The 17888-nt window shown below is 35.1% G+C and overlaps 2 protein-coding genes across 5 annotated transcripts; one reads left to right on the top strand and one right to left on the bottom strand.

Moving 5' to 3' along the window:
- Positions 1-1141: 1141 nt before the first annotated feature.
- LOC114540826 (collagen alpha-1(VII) chain-like) lies at positions 1142-8777 on the bottom strand. 2 transcript variants are annotated; one of them, XM_028560873.1, is made up of 12 exons: positions 8707-8777; positions 7141-7205; positions 6658-6711; positions 6415-6456; positions 6135-6188; positions 5636-5662; positions 5069-5116; positions 4403-4438; positions 4008-4043; positions 3134-3169; positions 2323-2622; positions 1142-1991 (listed from the first exon to the last, which is right to left on the bottom strand). In XM_028560873.1, exons 3-12 carry the CDS (start codon positions 6709-6711, stop codon positions 1833-1835), a joined length of 792 nt encoding a protein of 263 aa, XP_028416674.1. In that variant the 5' UTR covers positions 7141-7205; positions 8707-8777; the 3' UTR covers positions 1142-1832. The 2 variants fall into 2 exon arrangements, with proteins under 2 accessions (XP_028416674.1, XP_028416673.1); XM_028560872.1 differs by lacking the exon at positions 8707-8777 and having other exon boundaries at positions 1144-1991; positions 7141-8050.
- LOC114540852 lies at positions 7981-15431 on the top strand. Of its 3 annotated transcripts, none has more exons than XM_028560875.1 (10): positions 7981-8070; positions 10803-10856; positions 10960-11004; positions 11751-11804; positions 12644-12670; positions 13500-13544; positions 13692-13727; positions 14231-14266; positions 14600-14899; positions 15241-15431. In XM_028560875.1, the coding sequence occupies exons 4-10, from the start codon at positions 11799-11801 to the stop codon at positions 15391-15393; spliced, it is 603 nt and encodes a 200-aa protein (XP_028416676.1). In that variant the 5' UTR covers positions 7981-8070; positions 10803-10856; positions 10960-11004; positions 11751-11798; the 3' UTR covers positions 15394-15431. The 3 variants fall into 3 exon arrangements, with proteins under 3 accessions (XP_028416676.1, XP_028416684.1, XP_028416677.1); XM_028560876.1 differs by lacking the exon at positions 7981-8070 and adding an exon at positions 9124-9210; XM_028560883.1 differs by lacking the exons at positions 10803-10856; positions 10960-11004 and having other exon boundaries at positions 7982-8070.
- The last annotated feature ends 2457 nt before the right edge of the window (positions 15432-17888 follow it).

Genomic DNA, 17888 nt, shown 5'->3' on the forward strand with positions numbered 1-17888 from the left:
ATAGCAAAAAATTTGTTGTTAAAAAGCATTAGCATTTTATTCCATCTATATCTTCTAGAGTTCTAGTATTCTACCTTAATGTCAATGAAATGCAGCGTGATTAAGGAGATCGTGTATATTTTTTAGGCTATTTAGCCAAGGGCTGTTTTCCACTTGGCTTCACTTCACTTGCAAACATCTTTCTATTGTCGCACCTTAATTGTTACGTGCGGAAGAATTTAAATGCTTCCAAATGTTATCATTTAACAAAATAGTATTATTTAAAAAACGCGTCAACAAATCCATACTAAATATATATCGACAACTAAGTTGTTTTGATTTCTAAACCTAGATTTTTCAAATATGGCATATCATAAGGATTTGGAATTTTGCGTGCGCGTGTACGTGCGTATCAAAAACCCAACAATGAAAATTCATTTATGACAATGATATAAATTAATTAAGATTAAGACAAATCCATCAGTGTATGCAACCTAATATTGGTGATTCGAATTTATCATTGACGTCAACAAAGCAGGATATCCAAAAAAAGAGGATGTTTTTTGTACCTATCTATTAACAATTTTTTACGGTGGGTTGAGCCATTTGAAGGAAAATTTCTTCCCTTTTTTCTGGACTAAATTACAAGGCATGAATCCTAATGTACTAGTAATCCAATCGTCAATTCAGTATATATACAGGGGCCGTTTTGCCCGTTTATATAACGGTGGTTATTAGTTCAACTGAATAGAATGCGAGTCTATTGTTATATTCAACAATCGAACAACATGTTTTTAACCTTAAACCCTTAATACAAAAATTCTGTTTATATACAACTGGTCTACATATTCAGTTAATATAATAATCAAGCTCATGCACAGTGGCGTAGCCAGCCCGACAATTTAGTCATGCAATGCTAATATCTTGGTGTCCATTGACTGTGAAAACAATGAATTTCTAAAGAAATTAATAATGATAATAACATGAAATTTGCATAGCATGACTAAATCGTCAGGCTGGCTACGCCACTGCTCATGCAGTCACTCCGAAAAGAACAGAGATGTTTATTTTGACTTATCCACTGTTTAAGTCAACTGGCTCAACGGGCTCAACAGACCCCAGGACAACAACGCGGCTTCACTCTCTCGAGTTAATGAATGCTTGGATGAAGAGTTTTGTATAATTTTTTGTTACTCCAGGGAATTTAATGTGGTATAAGATGTTAAAAACTGCCGAGTCTCTGTTTGGGAGCAGCTCTAACGAGGCTAAGAAGCGTTCGTTGCGTCTTGAAATGCAAAATGTTGGGAAAAAGCACGAAAATCCAGCCTAATTTATCTGTGTAAAGCCTGTAGTGTTCCTATATTTATTTTATTAAAAGCGCCTGGGAACGAGGCTGATGAAAATCTGTGATCTGACGCGTTCTAAAACCCCCATTATTAATTTGTTCTCTCCCAAGTAATCACTTGATACTCATTTCTAATACTTTGAAAAATAAACAATTATTAGGTCAAGAATTATTCAGGCCAAAGTCAATGTTTTCTGTCCAAGTGAAGCTGATCCGAATAACATTGACCGAGGTCTAAATTATTACGTAAATATACAATATATAAATACAAAATATTGACATATGAGAATTAACCGGTGCTTTCTGACCAATCAAGAACAACAATACACACAAAATGCATAATAACAGACATTACAATTATTTGACGATTAATCAGAACAATGCATATAGTATGCATATGTTAACTAGATATAGTTACTAAATACAAAAATTTAATTCATATTTAATTCAATGTTTATCTATTCAGCATATATCTATATAGAGAAAAAAGTCCAGCCACTTTGAAAGTTTAAACTCCAGATGGTTTCACTAAAGGTTTCAAGGCGAATTCAGTTGTTCCGATCCACTTATTCTCTGTTGAGATCAAGCGCCAGTACTTAGCTGTGACTGGTGCAGAAAAATGGCGAGTGACCGTTCTGTTCCCAAATGGAGTCTTGATTTTAGCAATCTAGAAAAAGGATACATGTATATATGTTTTTGCATATGTTTTGTATATGTCAGTTGTATATTTTTTGTATATGTTTTGTGTAAGGGGGTTGATATATAATACCACTCCGCGAGCGAATGCCCTATGGGATCAAGGTTGATTATGTAACATTTTTGGGTTTTAGTTTATGAATTTCATTTTCTCAATAACGGTATTCAGATGTAGACGGCTCAAAACGCAAGCTAGCTACTTATGGAGCTCGCAGTATATTTCAGTTATATTCTACATCTGTGTTATGCACATCAACATAGTGAGCAATCGATGGCTATATCCCTTAGAACAACTCATTTACCTTTTCCCATTTTCGTTTATCCGAAAAATATTCCAAATCCATATAACCATAATCTTCTCTGATTTCATGACCCCAAGACGGTACAAATCCTCCGGCTAACGTGACCGAGGTGGCGTAGACAGGATGGAAATAGTTTGCTTGAATATAGTTCCCAGTCTTCGCTGTCTCGCTTCCCCAACCGCCAGTATCTGATCTACCATCAGTCAAATCACGTGATGTTACATGATAGAGATCGTCAAAGTAAGCGTTTTCCAAAACATAGTAGTCATTCAATAAAGACTTCAAGACCTCTTCTTTTATCTATATTGGAGTGGGAAGAATGTAGAATGTCAGATATTAAAACTGTATTCATCTTATAGCTATGATCTATTATGTGCCAACTCAAAGACATTACTTTGCAAACATGTGCAATTCTATATTGGTTTTAAAGAGCGTGGTCTCATTTTAGGCCAATCGTGAAAATTTTGCCGATTTTAGCTTTTTCGCCTGTTTAAATTCATTGACTATGAAAAATAGTTATGGGCAATACATCGAGGATATTCATAAGACAGCATGCTGCATGCATACATAACAATAGTGATAAGGTTATACGCAAGTCTTATCTTGAAAGTCTATGATGAACATGTTATATACTGGTTGTGATTTTGAATTTCGAGAGTAAATGCATGAAGAAAAAAATAGAATTTAAACAACTTCTCTACTTCACTACTAAATTTTAAAGTAATTTTACGAGCTAAAAAAAAAGTTCGTAAAGAAAGGTCTTTCAAGTTTTGCATAGTAGAATGAATGCTTCGCTTTCAAAAAATTCCACCTTGGGACCTGTTTCTCCAGGTGATCCACGGTCTCCCTACAAATATGAAAAGCAATATTGCAAACATAAATATCAACTAAATCACATGAATAGCCGGTCATTGAACAGAAGAAAATGCAGAATGCTTATGCTTGGTAGTATCATGCGCAGCAATGAGGCCAGACTAATGAAAGTTTAATCTTAAGTTTAAGTTTAAGTTTAAGTACTAATGATATCGCTTGTACTTGTACGATGTCCTATCAATTCGCATTACATTCATATAACGTTACCTCCATATCACATATCCATAAGCTCGTTTCGATTAAGGCGATTTTCTTCTGTTAATCGATGTGAACGAGTGAATTAGTTGCGATTATTATACATCAAAACTAATTACACGTTCACATTTAGCAAAAGAGGAAAATTGTATCGAAAATCTTAGCAAAAATCACGGGCCTAAAAATTGCGACGTGTTCTATTTGTGAGCATGCAGGTTATGTGGATTCTAGAACGTAATGGGTAATTTTTGAATTTAATTTTAAAAAAACATTCTGATCAATGTGTGAAATACTATATATGGTAAACAATGAACCCATGCTATTCACATCGCCGTATGATATTAAAATGGATTACATTCTTCCAACGTGCATTTGTGTGTCGTATCGACTTTCAAACCCGTCAAAATTTCTTTAATACTCATTATGCAATTTTCAAAACTATATTTTACCACACAATAGACACTATACCAAAAGTCTTACTCTTTGCATCCAGCCAATGTTTTCGTGTCCGAAATTTTTCAGAAGTGCATGCGTCTTTCTACGCAATGCTCTAAAAATTTCGGACGCCAAATGCAAAGAGTGAGACTTTTGGTATAATGTATATTCTGTGAATTTACCCTCTGGCCGTTGGTTCCTACATGTCCAGGATCACCCTAAATGAAGAAGAGCCGGTTAATTGTAACTGATATTGTAATTTCCTCAGAAGAAAAACGACTGGAGAACTAAGTACACACGTATGCACCGTAATTTATACTATAATAGACAATTATACAAAACAATATACTGAAAAACAATACTGATTGATTTTAAGCCATATATAGCTCGGATATTGCATCTTTTGTAATGGACAGATGATGTAATCACAGTTTAGTTAGTTGTGTCGAGAGGACGAGGTTACTGACGGGGTATTTACCCTAGGGCCAGAAAGGGTCCGGGCTGCACTTTGTTCAGGACAAAAGTGTCGCTGAAATATTACAATTACAGTGAAAATTTGAAGTTCAACGATGTTTACCTGCTCTCCAAACTCTCCGCTGGTTCCTGGCTCACCCTGTATAATATATTATTATAACTATTCATCATAGGAGAACACGCAAAATTAAATTTTTTAAGCTTAAAAAGGCTTTCAGTGCATTGCAATGGAATGGAAAAAATGAATATGCCTGCATGCAATTGTTGTATTAATTAGGGGACTTCACCACGGTAATATAAATGCGCATATACACCATTCAAATTATAGCTTGTAGAGTATTTGTTTTCATTCTGATTAATGGATTAGTGGATCTATTCCAGAGTGTGTTTAATCGAAATACGAGCTGGTTACTCGCTATGTCACGAATAAAATGGCCATATTTGTTCACGAACACGGTTGAAATATTTGTAGAAATTAATTATTATCATGATTTGGGTTGTCGTTGATTGTGGCGTTTGGTCACGCGGTTGACCGCACGCGTGATTTTGGAGGGCTTGCAAGTTGCACTGGCACTTGGATGTAAACTTTAGAAGGAAACGGACAATGCAGACACATGTCTATTTTGAGTTATAGTTTCTATATTTCAAATACATAACATCATATAAAAAGTTACGATTAGCTCAGCTTTTCACAATATCGATGCTTCGTGCAACAGGCAATCCGATATTATTAATGTTTATTGATTATCAACTTTTAAAAACATATTACCTTCATACCTCGCTTTTTGTTGTTGACGCCATCAAGGCCTGGAGCTCCCTGCAATGCGATATATATCGAAACACGAACTACTACTTATATAGGTGCTCTGTAATTTAAATGTGATTGGTTCATTCGAGTCACATGAAAAATGGTTTCCCGCATATTGTCATAAGAAAGTGTTTTTTTAAATGAAATTGTAGTGTGACATGTATGTTTTTGTTCCAATATAACAAAACACTTAATGTACACCACCTCAGGAAATATTGAGTTTTGGTTTTCCATCGAGTCGCAATGTTTCCCTCGATTTCGTCTCGGGAAAACATTCAGACTCTTCGGAAAACAAAACTCACCATTCAAACTCACTATTTCCTTCGGGAGCATACATTAAGTGTATATTATTTGTTGTTAACTATGCGATAACCTTTTGTATAATATAAATGCAAGATAATCAAATTTTATTCAGAGTCTATATAGCTATACTGAAAACGTTATAAAAATTAATTATAAGCGTTTCTTATAAAGTTTCCGAAAATTTTCTGGAAATACAGTGCAAACTACTGAAATCATATAACTCACAGTCATTCCAGGTTCTCCACGGTTCCCCTGAAATCAAGTTTATCAAAAAATCAGGTTAAAAATGAATATGAACCTGTGTTCAGGATTTATTATTGTTGCCAGTATAAGTTTCGAGTCCGGAGTAAAATCGTCCTCGAAATATGAATGTAAAATTTCGACTCTCGCTTTCTTTCAGCACATACATAGAGACAAAGACCAATAAAGAACACTACAGGTGAGATATGATGTATTGATGTTTTTGCAAACAAAATTCTTTCTTCATATATATTGCTTTGTCGGACATATCATTTTTTAGACTACAGAAAGGAGCATGAATGCATTATTTTGGAGGACATGCAACTATATCATACTGTGACGTAGCCGTACATGCAATATGTTTGTTCTGCACATATACCCTAGGGATTTATGATTCATATTCATAAGTTAATTTTTTTAAACCTAAGTAAATTTTCATCCCAACTGTATTTTGGTTTGACACTTTGGTTAAATTACTTCCTACCTTTCTTCCTTTACGCCCTGGTTCGCCATCTACACCCGGCCACCCTTCATTACCCTAAAAATATTTAAAGTCGTCCTTAGACATAATGTATGAACAACAAGCTATAAAGGGTGAGTAAAAAAAACTGATCTTTTTGAAATTCAAATTACCCGCATAGCGGCTGCAATATGACAGAAGATGCCTAAAATATCTCATGGGTATAATGTTCTTTGAAATCAGCCCTAATTATATAATCAGCTAAAATCAAATGACATGCAGCTAAACTCTTAAAACGACTTACTTGAGTTGGGGTAACATGATCACCAGGCTCACCTCGATTACCCTATAAAATGTAACACAAATGCGAAATGCTGATTTCCTCCTTCAAAGTAATATAAGCGACGATGACGAACGTAAGCGTTCGGATACCTCCGAGATGGTGCGACAAGTCATCGGACTCGTTCGCCGGCATCGCTGATACAGAGTTAGACAATATCACCTCCGATTCAGGTGATACACTCTGGTAATAAATTAGTCAACATACCTTCAATCCAGGCGGACCCGCTGGACCATCTCTTCCTTTTAAAGCGTTTAACATCTGCATTCATAAATAAAACAAAGTTTAACTGCACGTATTAAAAGCTTTTTGCTGGATTAATAATAATATATAATGACAAAGTTGTTTTTTTCAGAGAATGCCGTCGCAGCTGTTACATGTAAAATATGCAATTTTTAATCCGAATGCACAATCTGGTCTTAAACAAAATATAAGTCTTATAAAACAATACAAGTCTTATACAAAACTTCATTTCGTGATTAGAATCGGGGGTCATCAGAATCTACTTAAGATCAAAATCAATTAAAACCCATTTTGTGTCCTGCAAAACATATCTGCTGTATTTAAATTTAACCCGGTTATTTCGCAAACTTACCTAATCTAGCACATACAGTAAGTAAGCGTCATTTCAAAACCGGCTTCAGTTGCGTCTTGTGTTATACTATACAATAGCTGTTTGTTTATACAAACCTCATCCTCATTAACACAGACCACGCTGTCTTTTGATATATTTTCTGATACATGTTCTTTAAATGCTATTGCGAAAAAAAGAAACTGTACTGCAAGCTTCATGGCGGACGGAAACATTATTACTATGTACTCAGCATAAACTCGTTTAAACCCTTTTGTTTTGCACTCCAGCTAGTATCTGTTGGCGATAGGTAAGTCTGTTAAAAACCATTTTTCCGGATATAGGTGTTGGCATGATATCAATTAAGGTACAACAGGGGGTAATAAATCTTATTAGGCGAGTTATCAACAAAAGCCTGAATGGCTATGAAAAAGGGGAAGCTTTTCTGTCGTTGAAAACTGGATTGCACTTTCTCAATCGTTAACGAGGATTGAGGCTCGAGGAAACAATATAAACAATTTGGCAAAAGTATACCGATCGCGCACTGAATTTTTTCTTGCACCGCATGTATATAGCTTTGCATCGTATACTATACTTATACGCGCTTATGATTTTTGAAAAACAGCGTGGATCGATAGAGATAGGTGATCGATGAACCATCAAATATTTATGTCCTCGCTTTAACTATGAATCCACGACCGCGGTCATATTACTAACATTAATCAATCACCATGATCGATTACAGCAGCGATTATAATTTACCCAAAAAACTTCCTGTCTTATTTCTGTCTAATTTTTGAATGCGTTCACGCTGTCATCACCGGACACTGGGTCACCAGGGTCTTCTTGCACCTACAATATATTTAACCTAAACACCTCACTTAGCAATTTCAGCCCATCTCGACGATACTGTGGTGTTCTAGACTGAGATAATTATGAATGAAATTGTTTTCTTTCTTCTGTTATTGTCGATAACCAACGACGTTGCTGCGTCACGAAACAATGACAACACGACTGATCGGAAAACGATTTGTGCACAAAGAGCTGATGTGAGTATAAATAATATCTGCATGCGCCACTTTATCAAAGCTCGATTGTGTTAAACCTACATTTCAATTTGCTGTTTTGATGCATTTTTTCTCAAACATTTTTGAAAATAAGCGAACGGCTGACAGTCAAAAATTAAAGTGGTATCGGGGTTATTATTTTGGCGTTGAGCATTGGGGGCTCAAGGAATGGGTGAGAAATCTTACCTTCAGAAATTTTCCTGAACTAAATCATTTATTGCATGTAATATATATGCTAACAAATCAATTGTTAATATTTTCAATTCACCTAATAGTTTCTGGTCAATTGTCATGCTAATGTCAATATCACTTGTCAATTTTGTCTGGTTTATGTGGTCATATGTTGAAAAAAGATTCAAATTTGACCAGTTCTATTTGTTCACAAAGTCATTCAAATTTAGGTTGAATTTTGCATACTACCATTACATGTGCATTGCGCACATATTAATTGTTTTAAATTTTGAAATTAGCGTAACGATGATTTAAGGAACCTGTACAGTATGGTACAAAAATGGCTTTCGTATTTATAATTACCGGTATACCAAAAAGAACATTAGAGTTCCTTCGCTGTAATGTTGAAACTATCATTTTTAGCGCGTTTAAATGAAATTCAAATACCTGTAACCTAACTCTGGTCGAAGCCACTTTCCCAAAAGGCAGTGTTCCTGGTGGAAATTGCTTCCCAAAACAGTAATATTGTCGCATAATTGCTTTAATCGCTTCCCCATGTAAAACAAACAGTATTGTTGATCGTAATTGCTTTAATTGCTTCCCTATGCAAAACAGTATTGTTGATCTTAGTTACTTTAATCGCTTCCCAAGTAAAACAGTGTTTTTGATCGTAATTGCTTTAATTGCTTCAACATGCAAAACAGTATTGTTCATGGTACTTGCTTTAATTGCTTCTCCAAAACAGTATTGTTGATCGTAATTGCTTTAAATGCTTCCCCAAAACAGTATTGTTGATCGTAATTGCTTTAATTGCTTCCCCAGAACAGCTTTGTTGATCAAAATCGCTTCCCCAAAAAACAGTTTAATTTTGACGCAAATGGAATATGAAACCATAACTGACAGAAATGCTGTGGGTGACCCCAGAGTCTGAGCACGGAAAAAAGACCCTGGGTACGAGGCTGATACAGTCGTTAGATAAATATAAAAGATATTGAAATGTTATGCATGTACAAACAAAACTATGAAATTTAAAATTGATTTCGCTAAAGCAGGAATTTTATGCATATAGATTTATTGGCTTTGTCGTGCAGGAAAAACTACAGATAATCCTCCTAAAAATCTAGTTCTCCATAGAGTAATCTAATCACAGATGTTATTGTGCGAACGAAAGTTTAAAAGTTTTCATCTGGAAAGCGGTCACAATATATGGATATCTGACTAAAAATTTTTATTATATTAATATTATTAAATTTCAGTGAACATGCACAATTCAACGAGAACGAACGACTATGCCGTTATGTTAATAAGTGTTATGTTAATATAAAACAAAACACATTTGTACCAAACTGCTTGAACACATTTATAAAAACATAATTACAAAGATCTTAATTTTTGGATAATCAACATAATCTCGAAACAACCATTACACATTTGATGTTAGGGTTTCGGTTTATACATTTACGAGTAGCGATATTTTACTTAATGAATTTCTCTATAATTATTCACATGTTTAATCATGCAATTTTTGTTTGGTTCGACCTTTTACAAATAAATTGAATAGCAATGCCATAATTATGCTGTGTTTTCTTTGGGGATATTATACATTCATACGGTTTAAGTGTTTTCAAAACAACACGTACAATTGTTTTCTGAGATGGATGACTTAGGCCTAGACTTAGACGTCGCATTTTAGTCGCGTCGAATGCAATTCAAACAATAGGATAATGAGATGATAAACCTGATTAAGCTTCATTATCATCTCATTATCTATTGTTTGAATTGCATTGACGCGACTAAAAAGCGACGTCTAACACAGAACTTAGAAGCAACCGCGACTGCTTTGCACTTGATGACTTGTTGACAGTTTTATTCAATATTTTATTTTCTGTATACTTACCTGCGATTAGAGCAATTATTGAAATATCGGAAGAAAACCACATGATATTGAACGATGCGATAAACCCTTTGTTCCAATCATCCGCCTTGTTAATTGAGAGTTTCAACAAATTGGTAGCCCTTGCGGCCTTAAAATTACACTCCTTTCTTCGTTTCCTAACCTTACAACTTGACGAGAAGGCATTGTCCTCAGCAAAGTCAAAGCTGTTAATTTGCAGAATATTTTAAAAGCATTTAATTACATAGCAAGCAAAGGGCTATACACAACTCTCCAGAGTGGATTGCTTAAAAATATACTGCAATTGATATCATCTTGGTAATTGACACGCTAACTGTTCAACTTTTCTGTAGACAAATCGTCTGGATTTGAAGTCTTATTTCGGTTCCTTGTCAGTGAATTGTTTATGCTAATCGGCGTGGAACGGAATAAAATGGATCACATTCGTCTAATGCTTGTTGAAAATTCATATTTAAGGTCTCATCTAGTATAGCCACGCGAGTTTAAACGAGTGCAGACAACTGAGTCGCTCGGTTAAACTGAAGAGGCTACTCGTTCTTTCTCGTTGAATTGTGCATGTTCACTAATAAAATATGAGATTTTAAAGAATATAAATGTTGTTTTTAAGCTACATTCTTGTTTCTAACAGACACTTAAACTATTGTATGGACACGATGGCCAACCTGGTGTGCCAGGAGCAAAGGTACGTGAAATAAGCTTATATAGTGTTAATTTCAATGCGACTCTTCAAGTTACGAAGTGCATTTTCTTTGATCTATATGTATGACTTCACCTTATTCACTTAGGGTGAGCCAGGCCCAAAAGGCTATGCTGGAATTGTATTCTTTAAGGTACGCGAGAGAGGAAGTAAACAATTTTGGGGTGATAAGAAATAGAGAGGAATTTAATACTTGTGACATAACCGGGCACGTAAGCAGTCGAGGGAAGGTAAAATTTTGCAACTATCAAGCTGCCAAAATGATTGTTGAAACTTCTGGACTCTGGTCTCCGATTTGTCGAGCGACTCCGGCGTATTACGTGATGACTACTAAAGAGAAATTTTAAAATCATGGCAAGTTTTGTCGTGGTTCTCATTCAGCGACAGCCACTCAGCCTGAGAAAATATTTAATTAAGGCGTTTGATTTTTAAAAATGGCGAGCTAAGTTTTTCCTCAGCTCGCCCACACTAGTAATTATTCTGGCGGTGTTTGTTCAGCTAGGACATCGATCCAGCTGCTGCATGTCAGGTCTGTGTTAGACGTCGCATTTTAGTCGCGTCGAATGCAATTCAAACAAAAGATAACGAGATGATAAACCTCTTTAAACTTCATTATTATCTCATTATCTATTGTTTGAATTGCATTCGACGCGACTAAAATGAGACGTCTAACACAGGCCTCGATGTTATCAAAACCGTCTTACTGATGAAAATTTGGGGCTTTTTATTCAATTGTTTCTGGTGTTTGGCAGAATAATAAATACGCTGAAATGTGATATTGCTTATCCAACCACCCTTTTTATTTAATTAGGTATTATTTTGTGGCGCGATTAAGTCACAATGCGATAACTTTAGATTCAAGCAATGCATTTATTTCAGGGTCCCCGCGGACCTCCTGGAGGAAGAGGTACACCGGGATAGAATGGTATGCAGGTAGGATAATCAAAATTCATAATATTTAATCATCCTAAATACACCTATTGCGTTTCTAAATACTCCTATTATTCTCCTTAATATAGTATTCCTATTATTCTCCTAAATACACAGCTATTACCTCCTAGATACTCCTTTCATTCTCCTAAATACTTCTATTATTCTACTAAAAAATCTGAATAAAAAATATATAAACCAAGGATGAGGAAAATTAAAAGCTTAAATTGAATGCCACAATGTAACTAATACGAATCTATAATGTACACTATTTACACACACGTGCGTTAGCTATAATACTGAATGTATTCAAATTCCAACTTTTCCTTTATTTCAATAGGGGATATCATTTCGAGAGATATACCCTGTATATATTTCGAAGTTTCTCTCGAAAATTAAGAAAAATTGCTTATAACTTATATAATTAACTTTCAATAAAATGAATAAAAAACTGTTTGTAAAAGTTCTATTTGCAAAATCCCATGCTAAAAAATGACTGGTTCAAAGTTTAGTTGGAATTAAAAAGTTTCAAATTATGATAGGTGAACGAACGTCAGATTTGTAAACAAAGCATGTGCGGTGCTAATAGCACTCAAATTTGCCAGGAATGGTTCGTAATGAAACTATATGATTAAAGCAATTCAAAGCAAGCAGTAATTTTTAATTGATAGTATTTAACGTTAACACGAGGTCACTTAGATATAGTAAACTAAATTTATTAGCTATTATTGATTGACTTTTTTTAAAAATTGTTGTAAGCAAGATTGGAGAAATGGTCATGATTCTAACTAAATTTTCCTTGTGAATACCTTCATTTATACAGTTTTTCTATTTTTTTTCAGGGAATGAAAGGAGATCCTGGTGAACCGGTTTGTTTTGTTAAACAGTTTTTGCTCAATAATGTATAATAACTGGACGCCGCATGCGCATTAAATGATTCATGAGTATGATCCCCCTGATAAGAGATTTAGGTGGTGTCTATTCATGTTTTCGCTTAATGCCCGAATTATTTCAATAGCGATAGTTTTTACTCTTATTTTAACAAGAATATATGAATATGCACTCCCTCCCAATCAAGCTTCTAGCGACGGGCTGCATGGTCTGAGTTGATCTATCAATATATTACATGCAGAATTAAAATACAATAAAGCTCATTTAGATACGCACAAGAGAATTTTGTCGAAATGGTAGAGGTCCTAGTAATATCCAAGCCTATAAGAATCTCTGCAGTCGAAATTTCTTTGCCACTGCTGCTGGTCTTTTTATGTACTTTGCTCATGTATTACTGTTATTTAAAAGCGATTTTCTACGGAATGTTCACGAAACTGATTAAGTTGCCTGCTAGCATGTCATCATCAAGACAATTTCTATTTTAAAATAGTTATGATATAGCTACTCACTTCATATATAAACTATTCTCAGTATTCTGTCATCTGATTGATCGAGAGTGGCAAAAACAAAATGGCGGACAATTTTTCTCAGGAGTCAGGACTGATGAAGAAAAATTAATACACCAAAAATCTATTAACTACATATATATACATAGACTGTTAGTTTTTCTTACATTACATTTTTTACCTTAAAAGTAGTGAATAAATTTTCTATTAGGACAAAAAGCAAATGAATTTAGTTTTTCAATTAAAAAACTTGACTAAATAGCGAAAGAAAAGTTTCCTATTTTTTCCTCTTAATTTCCAGGGAGTGCCAGGTGTTAACGGTAGGGACGGTTTGACTGGTGAAATGGTAAGCTTAGTATAAATATGCGAGTTAGGTCAAAAAATCGTTTCCTATTAACAATCATCTAGTAATCCATTACCGTATTCTTTTTCAAGAAGAATAATGGCGGGCTATTTACATCACCGAGTAATATGTGTTCTAATCACATTATAGGGTGACTGGGGTTTCTCTGGTCCACCTGGAAATAAGGTAGAATAACCATTATAATCATGCAAAGAAAATTCAACAAAAAACATACGGAAATAACGGAATGCATTGAACAAGTCATAAACGGTTACCGTACCCTTAAACCGCACATTATCCTAATTTTCTTGCATATTTAGCAATATATAAGTAAACGACCACATTTATTGATTGATTATCACACATGCACATGTTACAAAACATTGTTTTTCATATTTCAATTTTAATGTAGTGAAAATTCAATGTTTTGTTTTGCGCCATGCATGCCAGTTTTACTCAGACATTTTCTCTATTCCAGTGCAGATTTGATTATACGGTAATTTTTGTATAACATCATGGAATATTATATGTGAATGTTACTGAATCTAATGTTTTCAACCCAAATCATCATAATAGGGGGGCAGAGGACAAAAGGGAAGAAAAGGTGATAAGGCAAAGAAGGTTTACGTATTTGGTAACATACTGAAAGAAAATTTCTTTTTTGGTTAACATCGATATTTATTTTTGAGGGTCAAAAAGGAAGTAAAGGAAAGGCCGGCGCTAAGGTAAACTGATTATCAGAAAAGTAGAACGTAGGTTCTGTATTTCCCTATCAATGTTTTTGTATCGTCTAGTACTGACTAATGCAGATACATTCCAATATAACTAAGAGGCAGCGTAATTTCAGCTTTTGGCCACACCCAGGGTTGCCAATTTCGTTTGGCCGAGAACAGATTTAATTATTCGCTTTCCAAAAATGGCCTTAGCCTAACTTTTCAGGGGGGGGGGGAGAGGCGTTCGCTTATGTCTTCACATCCAGAGGTGTTTGTTGCCAGACATGAATATATATAAACTATAAGTATATTCCGTATAATTATGGAAATATTATTTGGTTTCAGATGGAACAGGAAATGGAGGTATACACACTTAATGGCTACTTCGTGTCCCAGAGTGGTTACTACAACAATCGCTATCACGTTACATCACGTGTTCTAACTGACGGAAGATCAGACACCGGTGGTTGGGGCAGCGAGTCAGAAAATGCTGGCAACTATATTCAAGCAACTTATATTCGCCCTGTTTACGTCACGTCATTAACAGTAGCTGGAGGTTTCATATCATCTTGGGGTCATGATGTGAAGCCAGAATACGCGGACCTGGACTTCGAATATTCTTTCGATGGCAAAAGTTGGTTAAAGGTAGTGGTTTTACTTTGTTTGAAGAGAAAATAAAGCGGTTGAATTAGGAATATTGTTCGGACCATTCATAAAGAGGCATATAGTGTACACGAGGCTACTACATTCTTCTGCTTTATTCGCGAAATTGTAAATACACAACCGGTGAGACGACAGATTCTGCTAAAATTGCAAATTAAGCTAAATTACAATCGTAAAAGTAAAATTTTTCACCCATTTTTAATTTTTTGGCTTAAATACGGCGCTAATGGCAGTCAGAAAAAACTAGAAAATTTGAAAAAGGCTGTTTCTGTCTTTTTAACGAATTAATACACAAAATAATGTACGTTCTTTCCTTTTCCTAGGCACGAACTGTTCCTGCACCTGTGCAAAATGCTGAGATGATATTTTACGACTTGCCTCAGCCAGTCACTGCCAAGTATTGGCGTCTCAGATCAACTGAAAACAAATGGGCTGGAACAACTGAATTTTCTTTGAAACCTTTGATTAGACAATAAGTCTAAGTCGCCTTTACGAAATTATAACACAATCAGCATTTTTTTGTAATCTTTTCAATTTATTTTTTCATGAGTTTCTTGATTTTTTCAAGTTACAATTTTATATCTATTTGTTTCGTGAAATGTTCTGCCTGGGTATTTTGATAAATATTTGAATTTATCATGAGATTGGCATATCAAACCAGGTTTTCTAAATAGATATCAAACCAAGCCTATCAAACCAAGTTCGCTAGAGTGTATCGCCTTCGTGGGTCAATCTCAGTCAATTTTGTTTCCCAAGCCCGCGATTTCCTCTGGCGAAGAAATAAAGGAACATTTCTGATTTTGATTATCCTCATGCTTTTATCCCAAAACGAGTTTTCCCAAGTAGAGGGAGGGACTGGTGTGGAGTTATCGTATACAGGAACTCGGACTCAAATATATTCACCGGCCTCCAAGAATTAGAAACGTCTCAAAAATACTCCACCCTTGTTTTGTTAATATTTACTTTATTCCGGTCAACATATTCCATCATCGGTCAGTAATCCCTATTTCACTGTTTACATTATCACCACATCGCTGCAATTATTGTTTTCAATTTAGGATTTTAGGAGTAAAGATCAGTCGGCTAGGAAAAATTTGTTCCATTGTGGTAGCATTACCAGTTTTGCTCGATTTTTAAACTTGATCACACAACAAAGCTCGGTGTTTGCTTTAGTAGGTAGGAGTGTAGGACGAAACCTTCAATACTATAATTGACCAAAATTTAAGTACCCTAAGTCAGTCTCAGAGACTTTGTCGCCTTAATCCAAAGTCACTGCCCTTAATGGACCTTATAGCCAACCCAAAGATGCATTATTTACAGTATATTATACAAGATTCACAGTAGAATAATGCAAAGTTTTGTTCAGTAACATACGTACCATTGCACTCAGTTCACGAAGAGACAAAGCAATACGAGAAGAAAAAACGAACTGAAGCATATCATTTTGCGTTGTTCTGCTTTCACACACGAGAAAAAAAGTGGAATGCAATGAAAAGAGTAAAATTATGCTAAATTCAATTCTGCAGAAGAAAGTACATTTTCATTTCGGTAAAAGATCGAATTTTCCATTTAACTCGGCTTTGCTATTTAATCTTTCACTGCATGAAAAACATTCATTATTAGTATAATTATATCTCACCTTCACGACACATTCCGAATAACTTAAGTCATTATAGTGTTCAGCGTTTATTTTTCCATCAGTCGGTAAAGATTCTACAAAATACCATCACCGATTGCTTCGTCAAAAATATTACTTGAGATGTGTTCGTGAAAATTTGGGTGCATGCGCATTTCTTCTTTTTATAGTTTATACGAGTGAACATTTGTTCAGGTCAATCTTGAGTTCTAAATATTTCTCCGCCATACCGTAGCTACTAAATCGAGATTGTTGTGACGTGATACAACTTCAAAAAAGTATCGTAGCTAGAGATTTGCCCAGCGGAAAACGGATTCTTATTATAAATATGAGAGTCCAACATATAACATTTAAGAAAGCCATCAAAACAATTTGAAGTTTAAAAGTAAATATATTTGTAACGTTTCGTCTTTAACCTAAGACATCTTCAGACAAGTGATATAAAATTACATGAGATTTGAATATATATAATCTATTTACATACGTAAATTAATGACGGATAGGAAGGTATAAGATAGTACATGACAAAACCGCACAGACGAAGGGACATAAACACAATACAAAAACTATGAAAACACGTTACAGAAGATTAAGTGGGATTGAACTGCCCTGAATGTTAAGTGAGGGTTTGAGTTTGGAGATGAGGAGGCTTTCATGAATCATGAGTTCATGTTTGTAAGAGCATGAAGAAATAATTTTAAAATCATCAAAGTCGGCACAGTGCCCTGCAGTGGTTATGTGGGAGAAGATGCTGGACAAAACTGGACTGGTTTACACCGGTTTTCCAGTTATAGGGGAAATTCTCAAGTGTTCCGATACTCTGGTGTGTAGACGACGTGTGGTTTGACCCACGTACGATGCGGAACAGCATCGACACTTGAAAAGGTATACAACACCAGATCTCAGAAACTTGCGAACTTTATCCTTAAATGGAAAAAAGGAAGAAATACGTGTGGTGGAGCGAAAAACAAAGCGAATATTGAGATGCGGATAAGCAGCATTACAAAGTCGAGTAATTTAATTGCGAATCCGGCTGAAGCGAGTGGGAACCAGTGAAGGGAAAGGCAAAAGGTAAAAATAGACCATTTTCTTTGAAACTGTTTTTCTTTGAAACTGTGTGAATAAGTGGTTTTGGCTCAAAGGTATTGTTAAGGAAGCGACGAACTAATTCGTCAAACATATGAGCCGGGCAACTACTCAGGTTGAACAAATTCCTGACAACCTCAAGTTGGATATGAAAATTAAGCAAGAACCAATCAATACACACTAAAAAAAGGTGTGTTAAATTTACACACCTTTTTTGTCCAAATTTTAACACACCTAAAGGTGGGTTTT

This window comes from Dendronephthya gigantea, unplaced genomic scaffold (genome assembly GCF_004324835.1).
Source record: "Dendronephthya gigantea isolate DGI-Jeju-01 unplaced genomic scaffold, DenGig_1.0 000003F, whole genome shotgun sequence".
In the NCBI taxonomy this organism is placed as follows: Eukaryota; Metazoa; Cnidaria; class Anthozoa; order Malacalcyonacea; family Nephtheidae; genus Dendronephthya; species Dendronephthya gigantea.